This window comes from Semicossyphus pulcher, unplaced genomic scaffold, assembly GCF_022749685.1.
Source record: "Semicossyphus pulcher isolate SPU_LCO1_2020_fin unplaced genomic scaffold, fSemPul1.0.p SCAF_3, whole genome shotgun sequence".
In the NCBI taxonomy this organism is placed as follows: Eukaryota; Metazoa; Chordata; class Actinopteri; order Labriformes; family Labridae; genus Semicossyphus; species Semicossyphus pulcher.
In genome coordinates, this window is record NW_027211704.1 from 21,164,879 (window position 1) to 21,189,254 (window position 24,376).

General features: G+C 41.1%; 1 protein-coding gene across 2 annotated transcripts in view; it reads left to right on the forward strand.

Moving 5' to 3' along the window:
- chchd6b (coiled-coil-helix-coiled-coil-helix domain containing 6b) overlaps nt 1-24,163 on the forward strand; it is a 59,476-nt gene extending 35,313 nt beyond the window's left edge. For both annotated transcript variants that reach the window (XM_069678591.1, XM_069678592.1), the window contains 2 exons: nt 5,132-5,267; nt 23,873-24,163. In XM_069678591.1, the coding sequence (XP_069534692.1) occupies nt 5,132-5,267; nt 23,873-23,896 (160 nt within the window). In that variant the 3' untranslated portion in view covers nt 23,897-24,163. The remainder of the gene's footprint in view (nt 1-5,131; nt 5,268-23,872) is intronic.
- Nucleotides 24,164-24,376: the final 213 nt, after the last annotated feature.

The window sequence follows — 24,376 nt, forward strand, 5'->3', positions numbered from 1 at the left end:
TGGAGTGAGTCGTCCAACCGCAAGGTCTCCTGATTGAAAAGTTATCAGCGATGAGATGTCACACGCAAACACACGTGCACACCCGCCCCTTATCTTGTTCCCGCGTGTCACCTGTTTTAATGAAACACTCTCCTTATCCCCTCCCATCTCTCTCTCTTATATTCCCACAAAGTGAGTTTGGTGGGGATCAATCAGCCAGGCTAACTGAGTGCGAATTGTTCTCCTACGTCTCCTATCTCCCTTCAGCACTTCAGCTGTCAGCGTGTGAAGATACGGGCAGAGTTCTGTCTCTCTGCAGTCCGTGGCTTGTAGTTGTTTTTGATTGCTGTTCCCATTTGAGAGTAAGACTTTGGAAGACTTTTGGAGGAGTTTCTTGGTGTTGTCATATTCTAACGTGAGTTTAAGATTTAAGTGAGCTGCAACACTTAGCAAAGGTAGAATAAGTGCTTATTATGACTACCAGATTAATCACAACACTCCTCAGACAGACCTGAACTAAATCCGTACTTCTCATTTTTTGTGGATCTGAAAGTAAGATTTCTGCCAGTGGAAATATAACGTTGTGACAGTTATCCTTATGGCAGTTTCATAAAAGCTTTACAAAGCCTCCAACAATGCCAGATGCATGCTCTGTCATTCCTTTTGATCTCACCCCAGCCATGACATCTTTGATCCTCTCTTCTCTTCGCTGCCACTCAGCGTAATATTAAAACCCAAAAAGTACAATGGCATTGCTGCTGCTTTAACAGAACCCAAATCCTTGTCATCATACATTAATAACTTCTCTCTCACACACACCACACGGCAACACAAACAACACTGACTCGACACAGAGAGAATAATAAAATGCTACGCCTTTACGATCTTTCCCTTTTCTCCTTATTACTTTATTCCCCCATGTCACGGTTTGCAGCAGTGCGCAACTCGAGCTCTCTTCATAAAAACCACTCACTGCCAAGGTGAGACAAAAAATAATGAGAAACTTTAACGATTTGAGCCTAATCTCTCTCCACCAACTCTGCACGTATTTATGCAAAGCGTCACAGGCAGAGAACCATTGGAGTATTGTGTTGCTTCTTTTCCCTGCAAAAGTTAGCAATCAAACTAGCTGGGGCGGCTAATGTTTTTCTAATAAGAGCTCACCTCTAATTTCAGTCAAACGAGGCAGTTGGTGCAGATTAGCGGAGGCAATTTTCTGCTTCAGATTCCATTATTAAAACACTCCTGCAATCAGAAAGTTTCTCGTGTTGAATTGAAAAAAAGTTGTCCTTTTTTAATTTGAGCTGGGATTAATACCTTGGGGCTATTGTTGTTGTTATCTCCTGCTTTGAGGGAGTAAATCAGAATGCTGGCAGGCAAAGTCAAACATCAAACATACCTTTTTTTTAATCATCTGATTTTTACTGCTGGCAACTAATTTTAAACTGACCAACTCAACAACACCATTTTCTTTGTCCTGAATTCTTTACAGAGTTGACCTTGGCAAATCCCATCATGAAGTCTTTTATTTTGAAAGAGAGCATTCCAACCTAGGTCCTATATCCTGTTTCATTAAGTATTTTATTAAACTGAAGCCAAGTGTAAAACTCTGCCCCCTCTTTTTAACATCTAGTAAATTACATTGACCCTGAATGCAGCATATCAGTGTCCCTACTGAGCGACTGTTAAAGTGCTAATATTCATCTGTGACGTGGCACCGCACAATGTGGCACTGGTTAAATGCAGATTGTGATTACTGCCATGGGTTACTGTGTGTCCAGGCAGGCTGCGAGTGATATTTGTCATTTAATTCGTCACTGCCACGTTCTCTCTCTCTCTCTCTCTCTCTCTCTCTCTCTCTCTCTCTCTCAGGTTGCATTCACTTCCCTTTTCATGAATATTCTCTCCGCCAGTGATTTATTTAATCCTGTCGCTCTATCCTCCACTGCACTTGCAAGCACACACACACACACACACACACACACAAACACACTCCAGCTACACACTGCAGAGAAATTTCCTTCATGTGTACAGTTTATCTCATGCACACACACACACACACACAGAGTTTTGCAGTGCATCTTTAAAGCACACTTCACATACAAATTCATTGTGTGTATTTGTCAGTGAAGGCAGGGTCTATTGAGCTCATTCATATGTGAAGGATGTACGATTCTGTAATTGCTTTGAGGGATGGCATGAAGGCAGTTATGAGTTTGCGTGGTGTGTGTGTGCGTGCGTGCGTGTGTGCATGCATGTCCGTGTACATGCATGAGTGCGTATGTGAATGTCAGGTGGTCAGCTTCCCAAAATAAATAGGCATGTCCCATCATGTCAAATGAAGCCATGCGTCTCCTTATCAAATCCAACACTAATTCTCTCTCCTCTCTATTCTTGTTTCACACAACAGTGATGTAAACAGGCTAAAACGTGTGTGTGGGATAACATCATAGGTTCGTAGGAAATGTTTGATAATAAATATCTACAAGAGGTCTTTGTCAGTGACGCACAGGGAGTAGATGGAGCATCCCAATTCTATTCTTCCCTTTTTATTCTATTTTATTCTAGTTTATCGTTGGACTCTGAAAATACATTGAATTGCTTGAGTTTTTAAGATTTTCGGTTTATATATTTTTTCTCCTCTGTTCTGTTGAGTCCTGTTTTTCTATTGTACTCTGCTTTCCTATAGAGAGGCAAAGTCTCTCCCCTTCCAGTGGACCATCATGGGACCTGAAGTGTGAGGTCGTCAATAATGAGAGACAAATAATCTTTTGATCCATTTGGAATTGTGCCATGAAGTACGCATATGATGTTTGTCAGGTTAAAAGATAATTTTCTGGAGCGCCAGTTTAGCTCAGTGGTTAAATCCTGCGTCCTATATATAGAGGCTACAGTCCTCGATGAGGCGACCCTCGGCTCGAATCCCACCCTCGGCTCCTTGCTGCACATCATCCCCCATTATCTTCCCTTGTCTCCAACACTATCCACTGTCTTTAAAAAAAACAAAGGCAATAAAGTCAAAGTTTGTTGTGTGAAAATGCATAAAAAGAAAGCCTACATCCTTAAAATGTGTTTAGGTGACATAAGTTTGGAACGGGCTAATTCTCTTTTTCCATAGCTGCAGCTCTAAACATCGACAGAGCTGAAGGGATTTTCAATCCTTTTGATTCTCTTTCCTTCGTTCTTGAAGGATGAGGATAAATGTATCATGGTGACCGCCATATTGATGTTGGCAATGTAGACAAGAGGTGTAGTTCCCTGAGCTGTTTCGCACAAAATTAAATGGTACTATTTTAATGGTTATTTTTTAAAACTGTAAACGTCTTTCGCCATCAACGACCATAAATGTTTTTTAATATCCCATGGGGTCCAAGGAACAGGGCGGACGTAGCTCTCTGTTCAATCCTGTTCTGTTTCACTTCTTTCTGTTGCTAGTGAGCTGAGTGTGCATACGAGAGCTTGTACAGAGCTACGAATAATAAGCTGTGTGTGTGTGTGTGTGTGTGTGTGTGTGTGTGTGTGCGTGTACATATCCATATCCCAATCCTTCCAGTTACAATTCTGTCACAACAGCAGGTAAATTACTACAAGCAACAGAGCACTCAAGGATTACCCTCATGTAGGATTAGCATTCGCTACCTGTACATGTGTGTGTGTGTGCAAGCGTTCATGTGTTTGTGCGTGGATATGATTGTGTGCTTTTGTCGACACACATGTACTGTATGTGCGAGTAAGATAAAAGGAAAAGAGAAACTTTTGACTTTGACTCCTAAGCTGCTTTGTGCATAATTCATCTCCCTCCACAGGCTGCACCTGGAAGCCTTTGAAACTCTCTTTGCTTCTCAAACTGCAACTAAAACAAACCGTAAACAATCTCAAGTGTTTTTATTTTCTTTTGCTCTCCATAAGATTTAACGACACGGAACAGTTATTGTCAGAGCTGCTGTTAGCCTGGTTTCAGCTGAACATAAATTCAGGAACATTTAACCTGTTATTTATTTGTGTTTGTGCAAACGTGAGGTTGTTGAAATTTCAGTTTAGTTGTTTTATAGTAACAGTCTATCATCGATAAATAGCAGATCTGGAAATGCCATGATTATGTATTTAACACAGCCATGTAATAATCATATTGAACAGCTTTACGGCACTTTTTGTAAACATCAAAGAATATTTCAGGTATTTTTTTACAACTAGGTCTTAGTTACAACTGTTTACCACTATTCGCCTTTAGCCTGTTTAAATCCTTCTCGGTAAGGCCCTGTTTAATCAAAGGTAGATTGTCAATAATTAATCTTAATCATGCAAATGATAGTCACAGCTATGACAGTAAGTTTGTGGGAAAAAAACTATGACCCAGGTTTTCTTAAATCCGGTTTTCTAGGTGAGTAAGAGATTTACTTTTTTAAGATCTTCTGCCATGTTCCTATATTTAATTTTAGTTAAAATGTTAAAATTTAAATCTAAAATGTCATTTTTATGGTGGCCAGCATGGGCAGTCGTGCTGCAGCAGCCCAAACGATTTCCATTACGAGGAACAAGCTGCAAATCCAGAAACGATGCATATTCAAAAACACCTGCAAAAGTCCAAAACGCATGCAACGGCAGAAAGGCGCCGCAAATGAAATAAACGTGCTGCAAAAGGACGAAACTGCATTAGCATCAAACGATGAAACGATGCAAAGTCACAAACACAGAAAACATGCAAAAGAAAAACACTGCACAGCTCAATCGTTCTGCCCTTGACAGCCACCGTGAATGTTTTTTCCTACAGCATAAACCTAAAATGATATGTTCATAAGAATTTTTAAATTTTACTTTATTACATACATATACACATATACAAATTTATTACACATATTAGTAAGGGAAGATAATATCTGCTTTTAAATCAACCGTGTACAATGCTAATCAATCACTGAATTTTGAAGTGTGTTAATACTGAATGATAACTGCACTACTGGTGGTCACATACAAGAAGACAAAAAGGAGAGTCTCTGTTACACTCTGCAACCTAATGAACTATGAAAATGTCCAACCAGATAATTGTTCCCAAGAGATTTGAGCACATGCACTCACTGAACACATTCTCAGTTGGCAGTGCTGTGTTATCTAATCACCCTGACCCTCCTCTCTCCCCTCTCCTCCTGTGCAGACCTCGGCAGACCGCGTCCGTGTGCACCGAGCTGCAGGCCAAGGTGCTCCAGTGCTACAGAGAAAACCCACAGCAGACCCTGCTCTGCTCCGGCCTGGCCAAACAGTACATGATCTGTGTCCAGCAAGCCAAGAAGGTAGGCGAGAGCTGCACACTGGAATGAAGAAAATGTTCTTTTTTGGATGGGATGTATGAGTGAAGGTTTGTTTGTGTGGGTGAGTAAGTTGTAAAATGTGTAAAAGTTTGTATAACACAGGTTACACCACACTTCTCTACTCTCAATCAATACCTCACTCCTATTGTTTTTTGGTGGTATCCCTCCTTGCTTACTCCTCGTGAGTAACACACTTGGCCAAAGTACTTGGAGTGCTTCCCTTTCTTTTAAAGATATTTTTAATTTGCTACAGTTTTTAAAAGAAGGCAGCAGGATATCAGTTAATTAGTGAGACCTGCAGGAAACCTGACAGTGTCACTGACAGTGAAACAAAAAGGTGAAAACAACAAAAAAATCCTTCAACCAAATAAGTCCACTTCAGAGAATTGTAATCTGCATGTTGGTTACTTTGACGCTTCAAACAGGAAGCTTAATCAATGAGACATGCGTATTGAGCGGATTTATAAGTCACCAGGCGTGCTCCGTGTTTTGGAACTTTCTGATAGGAAGATTACACCATTATTAGTGTATTAAAATCAGTTTTGGCAGTCATCTCTTTGAAATGCATTCTGCGTTCTGCTGATGCTTTCGCAAATTGTGTTCAGACCCTACGCTTATCTACAAAGTGCTTATTTTACCCAATTTCTCCATCAAAAAACAATAATGAATGGGGCAATTTGCACATTATTATCGTGACAAAACGCACTGATATGGCTCCAAAGTAGATAAAAGGCACGAATCAACAATTGGTGAATTTGGCAGTTTAAACGGTCGATAACAGCAAAGCAAAGGCTCACAATAAAAGCAATCAGTCTTTTTAAACTGGTTCAAAAGATCCATTTGCCAGTGGGATGGGGCTCTTGGGGGAAAAAAACAGTGAATATATGTTTGTACGTGAGTTGGTTTGTTAGTTTCTTTGTGAGCATGTGTTGTATAAATTCAGACTGTGAGTGTTGGAGAAAAGGCAAGCTAGCAAGTGTTTAATTCAGATTCAATCAGGCATATCATTGAAAAGGTAAATGTGAATGAGATTCAGAGAGAGAAAGAGAGAAAGCACAAAAGAGACGGAGAGAAAGAGTAAAAGGGCAGATGAACAGAAAAGAAAGCTGCTGTCTGTTTCCAATGCATCCTCACTACACCGTCCCTCTGAGAGAGAGTGTTGTGAGCTTCAGACAACACTCTCTCTATCCATCTCTATCTCTCTATCCATCTCTCTATCCATCTCTATCTCTCTATCCATCTCTATCTCTCTATCCATCCCTGTCTCTCACTATCCATCTGTCTATTCATCTCTAACTCTCGCTATCAATTTCAAAACTTTTTTCCCAATTTAATTATGCTTTATTGGCATAAACATGGAGACAATATTCCAAAGCATCAACAATATATTACATACAACAATGGATAACAATATAACAACAAAATACAACAATATGTCGTTCCTATCTCTCTGTCTGTCTATCCATCTCTCTATCATCTCTCTCTCAGCCCTTTAAAGAGAAATAAAAAGTTGTTCACTACTACCCCGGTGGAGGAAGGTGGATTTGACTGATCTTCATAAACTAGTTCTCATCGTTACATTATAGTTTACAGGAGGATAAGGATGATTATTTCTGTTTTTATGGCTCTGCAGACCAAACTACCGAACGGCTCTGACCGCTATCCTCTCTTCCTGAATTTAATATAATCCTATGAGTTGCTTCTCCTCTTTTGAAAGAAACAATCTTGATACAAAACATTTTATCGCTGACATCTTCTAAGTCTAACCTTTCTTTACTGGGATAATCTCACAGAGATGAAATCTTGCGTCTCATGAGTGACCTGCGCTGCTCTTTTGAAGTCGTTTGGATTTTCAGGTTGACCTTTAAGACTTCTAAAGAGTGCTCTATCCCGAGCTAAAACTTGAAAAGGCACATTAATGTTCCCAGATTTAAGATACAAGTCTGTAAATGTAAAGGACCTCGTTTCTAAGTGTCCTATTAAACTTCATACACCCAATATTGTATCCTATATTATATCCTTTACTTCCCTCTTATCCATCCATTTTCTGTATCATCCGTGGATCTTCCATGCTGCTGTCACTGATTCATCTCTTCCCCTGTAGTTCCCATCCTCCATGCGTCCCTCTTCCTATATTAAAGCCTCTTCCACCACCCTTCAGTGCACACTTTTTTCGCATTATCCAGTACATTAGCTCCGATCTGCTCTGCTAGTCATGAAACTCTGTTAGGTCTTGGTTCGGTTTGGCTAACATATTAGCTGCTATCCCTTCCATGATCATTAGCACACGCAGCCTGCTCTCAGACCCACTGCTGTCTTTGTTGAACACACAAACTCTTAGGGAGGCCCTATAAGCAGCTGTTTTATTATTCTAGTGTAGTTTTAGCACTGTAACCTCTCTTCCTTATTGTTCTTTAAACCTATAACTGCTTGAATTATTTGCATCTCTATAATACTTAAGTTTCATGCTTCATTTAGAGCATCATGAACACCAGCGGCATGTAGTAGACGGGGTCACATATAGCGCAACGAGAGTAGGCAGATAGGGGCAGTGAAAGAAGCAGGGAGAGAAGAAGCCACAGAGGAATATAAGATGGAGACAAAAGAGTGTTGATCTAGTCCAGACTCTTTCAGACTGTGAGGCGAGGGAGGGCTGAAAGTGGGGGCGCAGTGGGAGAGATGTGAGGGGAAGATACTGTGAGAGGTGAAAGGGACAGATGCACGAAGGTGTTCTGAAAACAATGGGAAGATAGTTGTGGTGCTTTGCCTCTCTTATCAACACGGTCTGCAGTTACAGCAGCAGCAACATTAAGAAACTAGGGTTGTTTGAACCCTTGGTGCCACAATACACGTCAAACATGTCACTTCTCAGAGTCATAAAATGAAGATGCAGACTTGGTACACACATTATTAGATTTAGTGTGATTTAAATAAATGTCTGTTAAGTGATTATCTATCGCCGAATGAGGTAACACAATGGTGATTGAGCCTATGGCCCACTGATGAAAGCCTTTGCATTTGCAGTATTACAGACTGGCTGTCTGGTGCGAAAATTACAAGCAGTGCCCAGTTAGTGACGCCTTTTCCCTCACCCAGCAGTGGTTGGTCTGCGAGAGAGAGTAGAACTAACAAAAAAAAGATCAATGACTACAGATACAACTTCAAAAATAAGTGAAAATCTGAAGAAAAAGACACAAATTCGACGCTCAGATGAAGGCAAGCAGTTACAACTGTAACAAAGGGAGCCAACTCTGGATGTCACACATGCAACACTGTCTGGTTATCTGGGAAGTGTGCTCCCGCAATTACCGTTTATCACCATAGGTGGCGCCAAAGAAAACAAACTGAAATCTTCGAGATTAAAACTTTAAACAACCAGAGAATATTTTCTTATATGTTCTTTATACATAAATGACCACACATCTGCTTAGAAATTGCAGAATAAGGCGCTTATAATACCCAATCATAACTACAGTAAAGCTACACCAATAAGAGTTAATAACCGAACTCTTATTGGCGTAGTGCAATTAGGAAGTCCATCCATCCATTATCGATACGGCTTATCCTGTTCAGGGTCGATGGGGGCTGGAGCCTATCCCAGCTGTCATTGGGCAAGAGGTGGGGTACACTCTGGACTGATCACCAGTCAACCATGGGGCTGACAGACAGACAACCTTTCACGCTCACACTAACAATTTAGCAATTTAGCGCCACCAATAAACCAAGTAAAGCATGTCTCTGGACTGTGGAAGGAAGCCGGAGGGAACCCACGCATGCACGGGGAGAACATGTAAACTCCACACAGAAAGGCCCACTTCGCCTGAACTGGGATTCGAACTTTGAACCTTCTAGCTGTGAGGCGACAGCGCTAACCACTGCACGCTATTAGGAAGTGCTTGTTGTTATTTCAACATACTTTTAATAGAGTCAATTTGCCAAAATGTAAACTCAAGCCATAGCTCACAGTGTCAAACTTTTAGACCCCATGGTCTGGGAAGTTCGTGCAGCCTAAAATCTATTTCTTGAAAACTTAACACCTACACTTAAAAGCTGCACAGCACATGTAAGCAGACTGTATCATTAAATGGTAAAATGAGGATTCTCAAACAGCACCTTGGAACGGTACCCCGATGACTGAGACTGGGTCAAAAACAAAGCATAGACGAGTAGAGCTGCCACCGGAGGCTCCCGATCAGTCAGCCCTAATGAAAAGAAATGAGTGGGCAGTCCCGAGACCCCTGTGGACACGCAGGCAGCTGTCCAGTCTTCCTGTCTATAAATGGATCTGACAGAGCCAGCAGCTTGGCAGAGCAGAGCTCTTAGACCAAAGTTTTACAAGGAAAAGTTTCAGTATTGCTGCAGGTGGTTAAGGGTCAACAGGGAGCAATATGCACTGCAGATTGAGTCACAAGAGAGAGCACTGGATCATATTACATTATGAAATATAATATTCACTAGACACCTGGGGGAGAGAGTGTTTTACAATGAGACTGTTAATAATTGGAGGTATTACCTTCCTCTGCAAAGTGATGCATGCGTGCTTGTTGCAGAAGTTTGTCATGTAGTACTGTCACCTTACATTAGATCATGTTGACATTTTGGAAAATGTTGCATTAAAAGGGCCAGTGCGCCAATTATCAACCTTAGTCCTATCATGCTATTATGGGGAGCTAATGCCATTATGGTAGAAGAAAACATGAAATTTTGCTCTGTGTCTTTGGAGGAAGCTATCCGCTTCTCCAATGGGCCCTGGAAAACCTCCGCCAGACTACGTAAAACGCATCATCTGGTTGGAGGCCAGGGAGCTTGCTAAATTACACTTCCCCAATCTAGGACGCCCGCCTCTGATGACGTGTCTCATTCAGAATCGTCAGGTTTGAAGTGTAGACTGCAGACCTGAAGATTTTTTAGACGATCCACAGGTATGTTCTCGTCGTATTTCAGATTCTGTAGCGCTCTGAGCCGTTGCCTGCAGCATAAACGTTCGTATTTCCCTCCAGTGTCTCTACCTGGGCCGTTCCTTTCAGATTACTGACAGTGGCTTTTTCCAATGGCGAATTGCTCCTTAAGAAATATTACAAAATGAACAATTTACATCCAAAATTTCTTAACATACTGTTTGATTTTTTTTTATGTTGCATATTTCATTTAGAAACTTTTTGAAACTCCATTACACAAACACTGAGCTGACACATGCCCCCTTTGTTATACTGAAAAGACCACTTCTTTGTTGCACTGAAGGACAGCAATAACCCACCAGAATATTTTTATGATGCACTCTGAAAAAGAGTTGTTTTTTTGTTTTTTTCATAAAACTAACAAGCAAAATAAACTGGCTGTTTCTGGGCAGATAAGACAGCGAGTGAGTTAGAAAAAGACATACAACGTCTGGATGCGGTAATTTTTCAGCTTTGTGCGACAATAACATGACTGCTCAATAGACAGCAAAGCTTCTCGCCTGCATGCTGAAAACCTCCCGACAGCTTAAAAGCTCTGTTCTTTTGTTATCTGTATGTGCTTGTAAGGGTTTTCTAAAGCAGAAGCATTCTTCTCTGTGATTAAAAGGAGAATGCAGTTTTTTTTTCCTCCCTGAAATTAATTTTTGTCTGAAGCTGATACCGTATGGTTCATGCTTTTCTTCAACATAGTTATCTCTCTCTCTTTTGTCTCTTTATGTGCATGACGCTTATCAAATACCATCTGTCAGTCTAAAATTCTTCTGGTGCTTTCTATATTCTGCCGTCACTTTAAGTAGCGTTTGCAAAAGATAAAGTTTCTGTATAAAAATCACAGCAGAACATCCATACCATGAATCCTGTCACTTCCACCAAGCTACCAATAACTTGCCTGACTTCCCGGTAGTGTATTCATGTAGGCTCTACTGTATATATCTTCCTCTTTGTCTGTTTGTCAATCAATCTGCCAATGAAACCAGCCGTCCGCTTATCTGCCTTTTCTCTGCCACTGTCTTGATCTTAACATCACTAGCGTATCTATCTCACTTTTTCTGTCTCCCGCTTGAAGTCCACCCAACCCACTATCTACAGCGGCACAGCCTTCCTTATATGTCACTCAAAAGTTATTTTATGTTTCATGATTCATGCGCACACACATACACACACATTTTTCACACATTCTGCCCTCTGCCATCCATTAAAGAGTTGCTTCAGGATATGGCCTTGCACCTCCTCTCCGCTATCACTCCCGTCTCCCTCTCCTGTCAGTGTCTCTGGTTGCGCCATTGTCATGCATATGGGACCTTCCATGTATGATGTGTGTGTGTGTGTGTGTTATGGATGCAGGGTAAATGTCAGCCCACCAAGGCCCCGTGTTACCACGAGGGCTTCATAGGTTTTGTCTCTTTTTGGTGGGTCCTTGACAGCATCTTATATATCCTCACTCTCCGGTCATTGTCATTGGAAGTTTTTGCACTCAGTGTGTATAAGTGTATAAGCCCATGAGAGAGTTTTTCAAGTCCATCCTCTTTCAACCTCCTCCTCGGTGAAACAAAACACAACCGTCCTCAAAGTCACATTCAAGAACAAACGTTTCTCCAACCACCACTTACTGTAAGTGTCACCCCCTAACCCTCCTCCTCAATGCTGTGAGGCTCCAGCAACAGCCATTTGCAGAATGCTAATGCTAGTGCCGTGCCATTTAATACCATTAGCAGGGGGGCCAACGGCACCTCAGCAACACTTGCCACTGTATCCAACATACTTAACCCACTTGAACCTGTCGGCCTCCTGAACGCAGTATTTGTCTACCCCGATGTATGAGCGCGTGCAGGCCTCTGAGATGCTTGGTTAAGTGCCTCTCTATTTCTGTTTTGATTACCGAGACTTATGTAGCACTGCTGGGACATAAAGCATGTTGTACTTCAGTATTTGGTGCTATTATTCAAGGTAATCAGAAATGTGTTGATTCTGATTTAAAGCCTTTTAAACAGAGCAGAAACAGTTTGACATTAATATCAGCATTCAAGTAAACAATAAACTTGGTAGATGTTGAAGGCCCTTGTGGGAGGGCTGATAATAGGCAGTAAAATAGAAACAAATTCCAATATATTGCAGTCTGTTTGCTACAACCTTTAAAATAGCTTTCATCATCGATGCCCTGGTTGTAGGGAGAAGACTGATGATTTGCATTTTAAGGATTAGCAGCCAATTCAAACGGCCAAAATGTTCTCACTGCATGGAAAAGGGTGTCTCTCCTGTCTCACCACCTTTCTCATTAAAGTCGAGCTGAAACGGCATTTCGAGAGGATCTAGCTTCTGTATCGTGACGTATTTCCGAGTGAAACAGGACGTGCAGGCGGGACATATCATTAGAGGGATTTGACTTGATCGTTGAGAAGTGGGCGTAGACAGACGTTCTCCACAGCGCAGTAGCTAGCTAACTGACCGAGCGTTCTTGGTGCTCTGCGGCTAAATGTTGCAGATTGATTGGTTGAAATTGTTTGGTGCTAACTTAGGTAAGCACACGTGAAATTTAGTTTTACCGGAAGAAAAAATGATCGGATTTTGATATAAGAATAAGAAGAGATGGATTTTCTGTATTTTTTTTGGCCTATATTGTCAAATAGATGCACAATATTACCGGGGATGTGATCTAAAAGGATTAAAATGACATTTTTCATTTCACCTCGACTCTAAGACAACTTGTAACCTACAAGGTTAGGGCTTCAACCTACACCTTTTTAAATAGCAGCCGTCTTCCATTGAGGATGTCTGTCCCATTTTAAGCCATAAAGACATTTGCCACGTGGGGTTGTAAAAGATGTTGTAAGCAGAAAAAGTATTCACCGTGAGGAATCAGAAAATTGTGCCACAAATAGAGCCACACAGAAACTAAGTACGAATCTGCTACAAGGTTACAGAGAGGCAGCAACCCACAAAAGAGTTGCTGTCAATAAATGCACCAAGCATTACATTCACAGTTGGAACAAACTATGACGTGGTGAAGGCAGAACCTGTGTTTTTACAGAGCAATTAAAAACCAGTGCAGTGCTTAGACAAGTCCTGTCAGGATGCAAACACAGCTGGTGGGATAAGCAAGAAGTGTTTGTGTGCTCAGCATCCGCAAACGAGATTAACAAGGAAAACTTTTCGGAATGTATGGTTCTTGCTGAATTCAATGCAAGGTTAATAACATGATAACACATAAAAAAGGGGTTATTGAGTAGAAGCTGCAGTGAGGGGACACTAGAGAACATGTGTGTGTTCCTGTGAGCTGATGAGGCTTGAGCTGAGTATAAGAATTAGTTTTGATAACGGTTGAGGTACACAGTTATTTGTACTTGATGCCAAAGGGTCTTATATTATTACAGTAATTTAGCTATGATACAATATTATTTTGATTTAAACATTTTGCTTCATGCTGAATGTTGTAATGAAATATATAGCACTACATTACCTTTTTTTAACTTCAGATTATGTCCTCAAAGGAAAACTTTGTCAATATTGTTAATATTGCAATGAAAAGTATTTCGTCGACCTGTGTTGGGCATATTTGTGTCCACATTCGTTGGACAAGAACATTAATCAAAAAAATAGATTAAAGGGGGTTATTATGCTTATTTCAAGCTTCATATTTCACTCTGTGATACCCGTGGAGTAGCTTAGAATAATTTACAATTAAAAAAACTGTACAGGCCCTCATACAGCCTCTGCCTGAAACGACTCAGTCAGCTCTGTCCCTTTAAGGAACTCCGCCCCTACAAGCCCACTTACTTCTTTTTTTTGGGCCAGCTCTCCGAAGCCTGCTGAGGCTGCACTTTGTGACGTCACAAAGTGCAGAGTGTAGAAAAAACTATGTGTAACCTGGCGTTCACAGCAGCCTGCAGACTGAGCTGATAAGCCTGGGGATTACTCCAACATACTTTTACCTACAGATATGAAACTTCAACCACATTTAGTCTGGACATCCAATGTTGTAAAACTATATACATGTCTTAAACAGCATAATATCCCCTCTTTGAACCCATTTTGAAAGTTTTGTAAGTGGTGACTCCAGTAAGCTTTAAGGTTAGGTTACAGATGGACAAAGATGGCATTATGCATCACCTTTGAGCTCCTTCTAAGACATGTAGAGCTTCAGTAAGCAAGTACCAAGGGGATTTTTTTAAAAAGTACTTATGTATATGTGTCAGTCTGTGATAGAAAATAGCAGGAGTTTGGAGTGCACTGGTTTGCAGATGGATCCTGACACCTTCAGGTGCTTTGGTTTTCTCTCTTAATGTCACCTCCATCAGCTGTGCTGCGTGTGTTGCCTTTCTGTTCCTGTGCAAGTGTAAGTCTCTGTGCATCTTCTGAATCTGTGTAGCACTTCTCCCCCTCCTTCAAAACATCCCAGTTGACATTTCCCACTCCACTCACTTTTAAGCACAAACTAAATCACCAATGCGTTTTTCAGGGAGCCGTCTGTTTCAAAATATAGTGCCAGCAGCATCTTAAGCACCTCTCAGACAACATTCAGTCCCAAAGAAATGTTTACACCTTCTATCCCCTTGAAAAAGAGCTGAATGGTTTCAGTAATGGCCGACCATTTCCCCGTCTTCCGACCACAGCAAATCCCAGCAACAAAGCATCAAGACGTCTTCATACAGAGCTGTTCAGTCTATCCAGGTGAAGTGGTTGATTGATAGGAAAGGATGAATTCTGCCATTTCGAGCTAAAAAAAGAAGAAAAAAATGAGGGATGAGGCTTGTTGAAGGGATGAAAGAGGTAAAGAAGGTGCCTGTCAATGGGGGAATGGATGGAGACTGATGAAAGAGAGGAAAAGTCGGGGGAGAAAGAGGCTTAAGAGTGCCTGTCGGTGCAGAAGGGTTAATAGAAAACTGTAAGAGATAGATACAGTAGGAATAAGTGGATGATGGCAGGAATGTAGAGAGGAAGAATAAAGAGAAGAGGAGCGGGTCTGTCAGCAGGAGGGAGAATGGCTGAAAGGATTGATGAAAGAGGAGAGGAGGAGGCTTCAACTTCTCCTGCTGAAGACACAAGAGACCAACGACGACTTCAGATTTTTGGATGTAAAATAGGGAGTGTGTGTGTGTAGGTATGCGTGTGTGTTGTATGTGTATGGCTATCAGTAGTTGCAGGTGGTAAACCCCTCTCTGAGCCTTGGCCGGCCTTCTAACTAATCTGATAACAGAGCCACTGTATTCAGCAGCAATCTGCTCTTACACACACACACACACACACACACACTTCACTGTCATTAATATCTCCTTTATAGAATACTAGCATACCTCCTACATTGATTATAGCTTTGTAGGATGTAAAATTGTACCAATACTGTCATTTTCATTCCATAAATCACTATTATTATTTATATTTCTTGCTTCCCACTTTGAAAATGTTCTCATACCATTAAAGTGCTTTTACAACATATGTGAAAAGAATATTGACATATACGCCTGTGTTATGAATACCATATACTCATATATATATATTGCCCACACAAACGCTCTCCTGCATGCTAGCTCTCATCTCTCGGTCTCTTTATGTCTCCCTCCTTCCATCCGGCCTCTCCTTCACATCCATCATCTCCAAGGCGACCACCCTGTGAATGCACAGGCCACATAAAGATTAGCTGTTCTCTCGCATGTCTCTCTCTCTCCCTCCCATCCTCTCCCAACAGTCACCCTCCCTCTCTGTCTGTCTCTCTCAAATCTATATAACAGTCCGTCAGCATCCTGCTAAACATCTGATCCATGCTGCTACACTGACCGCCATCTCTGTAGCGTGTGATCGATTCACGACTACAAGGTTTACCCACCATGTGTCTCACTTCATTTGGGTACAGAAAAGGTGTCGGGGTAAATTGGGGCAAATGGACTCACGTGGCTCAAGATGGGTGAATGGAATTGTCTTTGAAATCATCTTTGACATCATATTGTAGGTATGTTGGCCCTCTGGAGCTGAGTGCACCAGCTGGGTCTAAAAAAATAGGTTTTATCTCTTATGTCGGACTTAGCTACGACCGACTTCTTAATTGGAGCCGAACTGACACCGGTCATGGCTGTGCCCGGTTTCATGATGCGCGTCCACGTGAACATTCGAAAAGCGGTGACTGTTACGGTGGTCTTCTGTCTGTTCCGAAAGGCCTTACTGGCGAAAAATCTGAGCTCAATCAGCACCTGCAGGACGGGGACAGCGCCACGTTTCTGTCCGACACATGCTGCAGCTCTTTGAGAGCTCTTTAATTAATTCAAACAGGAACAAAAACTGTTTGTTTTACCGCTGATTTAAGTCCGACTTTCTAAACTTATGCCTGCTCCATCATAGGTGTAAAAGATACACCCGGGTGCAACATAAACAGGACTTAAGTCATGCTGGTGCACAAGGCGTAATTTAAAGTCCGTCGTAACTTTCAGCAAGTTTGACGTAAGGTTACGACCAGACGTACGCCCAAGCTGGTGCACTCAGCTCCTGATCTCATTGGCACAGATTAATTTTGGTCCTCAGTTTAACTGTGCACATATGTTTAGTGAAAGGAATGTCTTCTTTTTTAGGTTACTGTTAAAGGAATATATTTTTCCTGCTTACCCAGAGTGAGACGATTTCAAATTTGTGGGTAGAAGAGCAAAATCTGTCTCCTGTCAAACAGGGAACTTTGGGCCGTTAGACCACTAAGCACTGGAAGGCCAAGAAGGCTCCCAATTAAACCGATACTCCACCAGAAATCAACCTGTTGAGTGTCAAACACTCACCCATGTATTACATCCATCCATTCATTTTCTATACGGCTTATCCTTTTCAGGGTCCTGGGGGGCTGGAGCCTATCCCAGCTGTCATTGGTTGAAAGGTGGGGTACACCCTGGACTGGTTGCCAGTCAATCACAGGGCTGACACATAGAGACAGACAACCTTCCACACTCACATTTACACCTGCAGGCAACTTTAGAGTCACCAATGAGCCTAACGAGCGTGTCTTTGGACTGTGGGAGGAAGCCAGAGTACCCGGAGGGAACCCGCGCATGCACGGGGAGAACATGCAAACTCCACACAGAAAGGCCCCCCCCTACGTCCAAACTGGGATTCAAACCAGGAGCCACTGTGAAGGGACAACGCTAACCAACATGAACATGTATTCCGGATAGTTTTTTTTCCCCTTATCTGCTGCTCACCTGATTAGGCACAAGTCATGTTCTTATTTGTATATTTTTTGTCAGCCTTGTTCAGCAGTAGGAAACTGAACATGTGTCTGGAAAAGCATTAGATGCAGAGTATTTTACTTTCTTAATATGTGACTAAAGAGGATATATTTAAGGTCAGTGTGTACATTTTTAATAGGAACAAGCCTGGCCCAAGGTATTTGTATTTTGGACCAATCTCTCTTGGTCCAGCCAATCAATGCTCCTAACTAGCAAACCTACCGAAAGTCAAACCTACTATCTGATTGACTAAATGAACAATTTAGATGTTTCTGTATGTGTAACCAACTAGCTGACTGACTAAGAGGCTCCCTCAACTGACTGCCTGATTAACTGTCTGGCTGTCTTACTGACTGTGTAATCAGTGAAAGACTGTGTGTTTATAAAGCAGCCACAGCCTCGGCCACTCTGTGAGCGTCTGATTGACAGTCCTGCCTGGCAACTGTCTCTGCTCCTCCGGAGAGAGGCAGAGAACTGAGTGCTGTTAGCACTGAGCAGAGAAGACAGGTATTGATTTTCTACTTGTCTATTATTTTTGTTTTTCACAGAGAAAAGGCAAGTGAGCGAGGCAAGTGTGTTTGTTTGTGTGTGTGTATGTGAGCGTCCCTGTATATTTGATGCAGATGTGTTAACATATAGAAGGTCTGCCCTCTGTATGTTGCCCATTAGCTTATGACAGGGAAAGTGTGAACATACCCGTCATGTGCACACTGTTGCTTCTAGGCTGCTGCCATTCAGAGTTGATTCCTGGCCAACGAACACAACAATCCATCTTCTCTTTACGCTGCTCACTAATTGGATGGAAACTGGCAGGTGGAAGAAAACATGTCCTCGTGTGTCTGTACGCTGTGCTTACTTGTCTGTGAATCAGTGTTTGTGTGTGTGCTTTAAGTCTAATCTCAACAGACACTTTTCCATCTCAGCAGGTGTTAGTGATTATGAAGTGAAGATCTTGGTTCAACTTTTTGCAGTGTAAAAGTTAGTTTACTTTAATGGGAATAGGGCAAAAGAGAATATAAAATGAAGCAACAACAAAATCACACGGTGGTTATTTTTGAAGTCATAATAACGTTACTTCCATATAATGTTTAGATGTGATATCGATCAGTAAAAAGTATAAGATAGACAGCAATAAAGCAGGCATTAGACCAGTGCTAAAATTGGAACGTTTTTATTAAGTTAAGTTCTTTGTCTTTTCATAAAATTGCATTGGTTATGTTACTAAATTGCCGACTTTCAGTGAAATTTTTCGTCTCATTTTTGTCATACATTTTAAGTTAAGTTAATTTTATGTTAAGTTCCAGGTTTTGTTCTCTATATTGCAAGGTTAGTGGAAAAGGCACTGTTTACTTGTTCTCACACACAGTCTCCATGTCACTCTGCCCTGCAGTAATATGGCGTGCTGACTCATCCTCAGTACGGGTGGGAATCGCATTGTAACTCACGACACGACACGATACGATACGTGATACGTGATACGTGATACGTGATACGTGATACGTGATACTCGGCCCATCATAACGTTAATATCACGATACAGCGATTCTGCAATAATTGATATATTGCAATACAATCATATATTGATACATCACAATATCTGATTAACTTCTTCAGCCGTTCACGTTACCCTCATTCATGTCTTAAGCAAGTCATAAAGTACTGTCGCTGCGAATCAAAACAGCAGGACGACGATATATTGCAGTATCGATCATTTGTCCCACCCCTACTCCTCAGTAAATACAGCCCATATATCCAAACTCTACTTTTTCCTTTTACTGGAACTGAATCATTCTCTGTCCCCGTCAGCAAATCATTCAGAGGCTGCATTCACTGGCTTGTTCACCAAATTACTGGATTTAGTTGAGAGAAGCAAACATCAAGAGAAATACAGCACTTGATGATGTCAGGTTAGCTTATCTTTTTATTGATGGCGCACTGGTCTGCATCTTTACATGGTTTGTCCTAGCTGTGTCATTGCCTGAGTGCCTGAAGATTTATGTCCACAAATCTGTTTTTTATAATCTCCTCTAAGGTAAAAGATCATCATTGAATGCTCAATACTTCTCTTAAATAGTTGTTTAACAGGTCAAGCACCTAAATCAACTCCTCAACAAGATATATATATATTTCATGGAAACTGTAAATAGCTCATTTGTGCATTAATTCGTCTGTTACACTGTCATATAGATTTGTTTGGTGAACATTGGTGTTTTCATTGTAAACTTTTTCTCTAATTTTTGTCTAAATCTTTTTTGTGAAAAACAAAAATACAACACAAATATTTTGTATCATATTTTCTCAATGACGCTACGTTCTGCTAGCTCATATGTCAAATATTTAGGGGGCGGGGGGTATTATGCTAATTTCAAGCTTCATATTTCACTCTGTGATACCTGTGGAGTAGCTTAGCATAATTTACAGTTAAAAAAATAATACAAATTCTCACGCCGGTGCTCTGTGCAGGCCCTCACACAGCATCTGCCTGAAACGGACATACTGTACTTCACCCATATTAAGTATCAACATCCAACATTGTAAAATTATATATATGTCTTAAAATGTGACAGCATAATACCCCCTCTTTAAGGATCATCCGATTTACAAACACAATGCTACACAAGAAATGATCATCTCCCTGACTTTGCTGCAGAATAAAGCATACAGCTGGCATTAATAAGCTGAACAAAATATTAGAAGCACCTCTCAGTATAACACAGTGCAATTAAACAGCAACTCAAACTACAGCCTCCAAAATTATCATAAAGTTGAATCTGCAACCCTTAAAAACTGTTTCAATAAAACTGAGGTGGGATTTATTGCAGGACTGTAGGATTAGACTACATTAGCTTTATCTTGGTGTACCTTATAAACAGGCCACAAAGCGTACATCTTAAATTCAGGGCAGCGAAATATTCAAGCACGAGGTCTGCGACACTCTGACTAAGGTGTCGCGCATAAAAAGCTTTTCCTGTCTTTAAATTATCCAAGTGTGGATGGCGGCAGTCCAAATTTGGATCTGGGGCATCAAATTGAACCGTGTGTACTGTGGGAGGTGCTGGGGGTCAGTTTGAAATTCAGGAAGTACTTCATACACTATGCATGAGGCACAATGTCCCACCACCCCGCTGTATAAGAGTGTGGCAATGCCAACACACCCCGCTGCCACAAACTCACACATGCATGCGACTACACACCTTGATGCAGGCTTAAACTGCTGTGCACACAAATAGGGCCACTTTCACACAAATGGTGCGTTTTTATGCACATATGCAGACACACACTGTCCCCCTTTATATCTCAGGACGTGATTGGAACAGTAAAGCTAAATCCCCTTGTCACATTTGACGCTCATCTCCAATTCAATGGCACCGGCTGTGATGCCCTCGGATGCACTTGGCAAGTGAACAGCTAACCTGCCCACCAGCATGTCTGTCTGCCAGCCGAGCACCGAGAGGTAGTTAGCATGCCAACTAGCCCACCCGGCAGCCACAAGCTAATGCTTCACGAACACTGAGTTGCCCTTCGTCTTTTCAAAAGACTGTGTTTGTATGTGTGTTGACACTAAAGGTGTTATACCCTTTAGTAAGCTGGCTTTCTAAACCACACCAGGTATGAGTGTTTCATATACTTGAGGACACAAACAATTCTAAATATTCTCTTTTTAAAACTTTGACAACAGTTCTAAAGAATTTTGATATACAAGACATCTCATTGGAGCTGTTTTTGTCTCTCCTTTTAATCTGCAGAAACGTAAAAAATGATGACAGCCTGGGAGTGGACCATATACGCTTTCAATTATTTGGCCACTTTTAAAAGAACAGAATCTTTGCAGCCATTACCACTTTAGAACACTTTTCTCTGTTTTTTTTTCATATTGTGTTTTAGAATGTATTAGATCCAATATTACAAATGGAGAAACATTAGCGCTATGGGATCTTCTGCTGGGTGATTATTTCCACTTCTTAAATTCCAGTAACCCCAACCCTATCAGGCAAACCATAGCACTGCCACTGCTTTATTAAAGCAGGTTTTGCTCATACAGACAAAATTCAGACAGTTTTCAGTTAGTTTAGGCAACTCCTTTTCAGCAACATTTGACATTGAATATGGGGTTCCTCAAGGAAGCATTCTAGGTCCTTTTCTTTTGTTCTTAATCTATGTTAAATGGACAATCTTTACAATGTATACTATCCACAACTATATATCTCCGATACACCAGAAATCCACAGATCTTTAAATGTTTTTTTTACTGTTAACATTTTCAAAAAGAAATGAGCAGAACAACAGAATTATACTGGTTGGTACATAAGCAGAATGGCAGGGGACACCCGTCAGTATTTGCTGGCGTGTCCAAGAGAGTTAAAACATGTAACAGATCTGGGAGTGATTTAAGACCTTTATCTTAATTTTATTTGCCATTTTAATAAGGTCTGAAAAACACTTAAGTTATATACGTCATATTTTGGCCCCCATATTAGGAAGAGGGCCAAAATGTGACTGTTTTACCTCAGAGTAAAAATAAAAAGCTGATATATGCATTTGTCAGTCATATACAGTTAATTATCTATGCTGCAGCCATGATTTTGACCAGTACAAAGAAAGAAGACCTCATTACCTCTTTCCTTTAGTCACTGCACCGACTACCTGTATCTTTGAGAATTGATTTAAAAGTCCCTTTACTTATCTACAAGGCCTTCCATAATTTAGCACCTTCATATATTATTGACCGCCTTTCATTTTATGTCCTAATTTGAACTCTCAGATCATTGCCTGCCTTTCTTTTAAAAGTTCCTAAAGTGTCCCACAAGAAATCTGGTGAGGCTGCTTCCAGTTTTTATGGCCCTAAACTTTGGAACATCCTCCTCTTGGATCAACAGAAAACTCCCTTACAATGATTAAAAATAAATTAAAGAAGACTGGGATGGAGCTTAATAAAAGGCGATGGAAGATATATTTTTTTGCCACAATTAACCTCTGTCAAATACAGACACACACCACGAGTTCCCCAGCTTTTCTTCTGATGCTCACTCAAATTTGGGGTGGACGACTAAATCGGTTAAAAAGGTTCTTTCTCCTCTTTTCCTTCATCCTGTACGACTGCAACTCCTTTCTCACAGTCTTCCTCATAAGCAGTCTGCCTCGTCTGGTGCCTGTAACTGCAGCGCTAAGCGTTGGTGCTATGGCAACAGGGCAAGCAAAACGCAGTTACAACCTCTTGCATTTTACAAGGAACAGAGAATTAAAATAAATAGAAAGCAACTGAAAAGCTCTAAAATCATCTCTTGCAGAGTATTTCTACTTTAAGTGCCTTGCTCAAAGGTTTAGGTTTTTGTTTGTTTTCATTGTAACAGTTTGTTGATATTGGTACCATTGCACAGCACAAAAAACTATCTAGTCAGGTTTTGAGTGTTTGAGTGGAATTTCAGAATGCAGCTATTGTGCTGTGATTCTCAGCTTTACAACTTGAATATGTATCTGCGTGTTTGCGTGTCTATATGCCTCATTGTATTTCTATCTCTTACATTCATGATGGAAAGTGTGGACAATATAGTAGATCTAATTAGGTATTGCACTAGTATATATCAAATACATTGGTCGTCAAGAAACAACGAACCCTGTCTCCAGGTTAGTGAGGATCGTCTACCACAGTCAGAGAAGGGGCCCTAAATGTTAAGCTATTGCTTCCCATTATTACCCAATTAGCATGTTTTTTAGGCTTTAGGTGAGAAGACCCGCTATTAAATTGCTGATTTTCTCTTTTCCCATTGCCAGTGGAGTATACTCCTTTCGGTCTCTTTTCTGCTGTGTCGCCGTCTAATGTCAAAAACACGCCTGTAGCCTTTCCCAATTAGCAAAAAAGCTAGGTGTTAGCTTGGTTTTTGACCATTGGGAAAGGGGCTTAGGTATCAAAAGTTAAGCTCCGTTCTTTTTAACAATCTTATTCTCTCCTTTAGATGGGACATATGTTTGGTTACATAAATCTCATATAATTAGTAATATTCAATATTCTCTATTTTTCTTTACAAGTATAGAGCTTAGCTACACAGCCAGCTAGCTAAATGCTCACAGGAAATAACTGAAACTAACTTGTCATCAAGAACTATGCTAGTTTCTCATGAGTTGCTAGGTGGAACATACAGTATTTGCTTATTCTACATGCAGTAAAGGTGCTATTACTTGTAACGTGTAAGCTAGATGTCAAAGAAGGAGGTTTCTTGTTCAGCTTTTCCTGTGCAATATTTACATATTTAGAGGTGATACTTCCTTCAAATTTCTGAAAACATGCCGTGTAAATCTTTGGCTGCAATGTTTTTGTGTGGGACTGTTGATGCATTCTGACTTATTTGAATTTCCCCTTGGTTTCTAGTAATGTAAATGTTATAATTTAATAGCTTCTCTTCCTTTCTTCCCTCCCTCTCTTGTTTTTCAGAGCTCACTGACAAATCATGGCTGACAAACCCAAAGAAAGCAAGAGAAGAAGAGGAGAGCGTGACCATTTCTCGCCTCCTTCTGTTTTTCGACTATTTATCCATCCTTTTATTTTTCCACCATCACTGATAGCCCCCTCCTGTTCCCCTCACTGTCCTCCTTGTTTTTTGAGTGTATTATCTTGACATGTCACTCCAGAGTTTATGATGTGTTGATTTATTGTCAAGTTGCGCCGGCACACCCCTGCCGTCGCTGAAATAAATCCCAGTGATCCGGTGGTGATGAGACTGCAGGTTTTGTGTCTTGTGTCTTGTGTGTGTGTGTGTGTGTGAGTGCGGTGGCGGGTGGCTGTCTCTTGTCACGGCATGCTAATAACGCTTCCACTACTGAAAATGGGGTCGTGTGCACCCTTCTGACAATGCTGCGCAGGCCCAGGGGTTTGATTGTGCCGTGCTCATGGTTTCATTAAGAGAGAAGGGAAACGAGAGGGATAAATGAAGTGCAG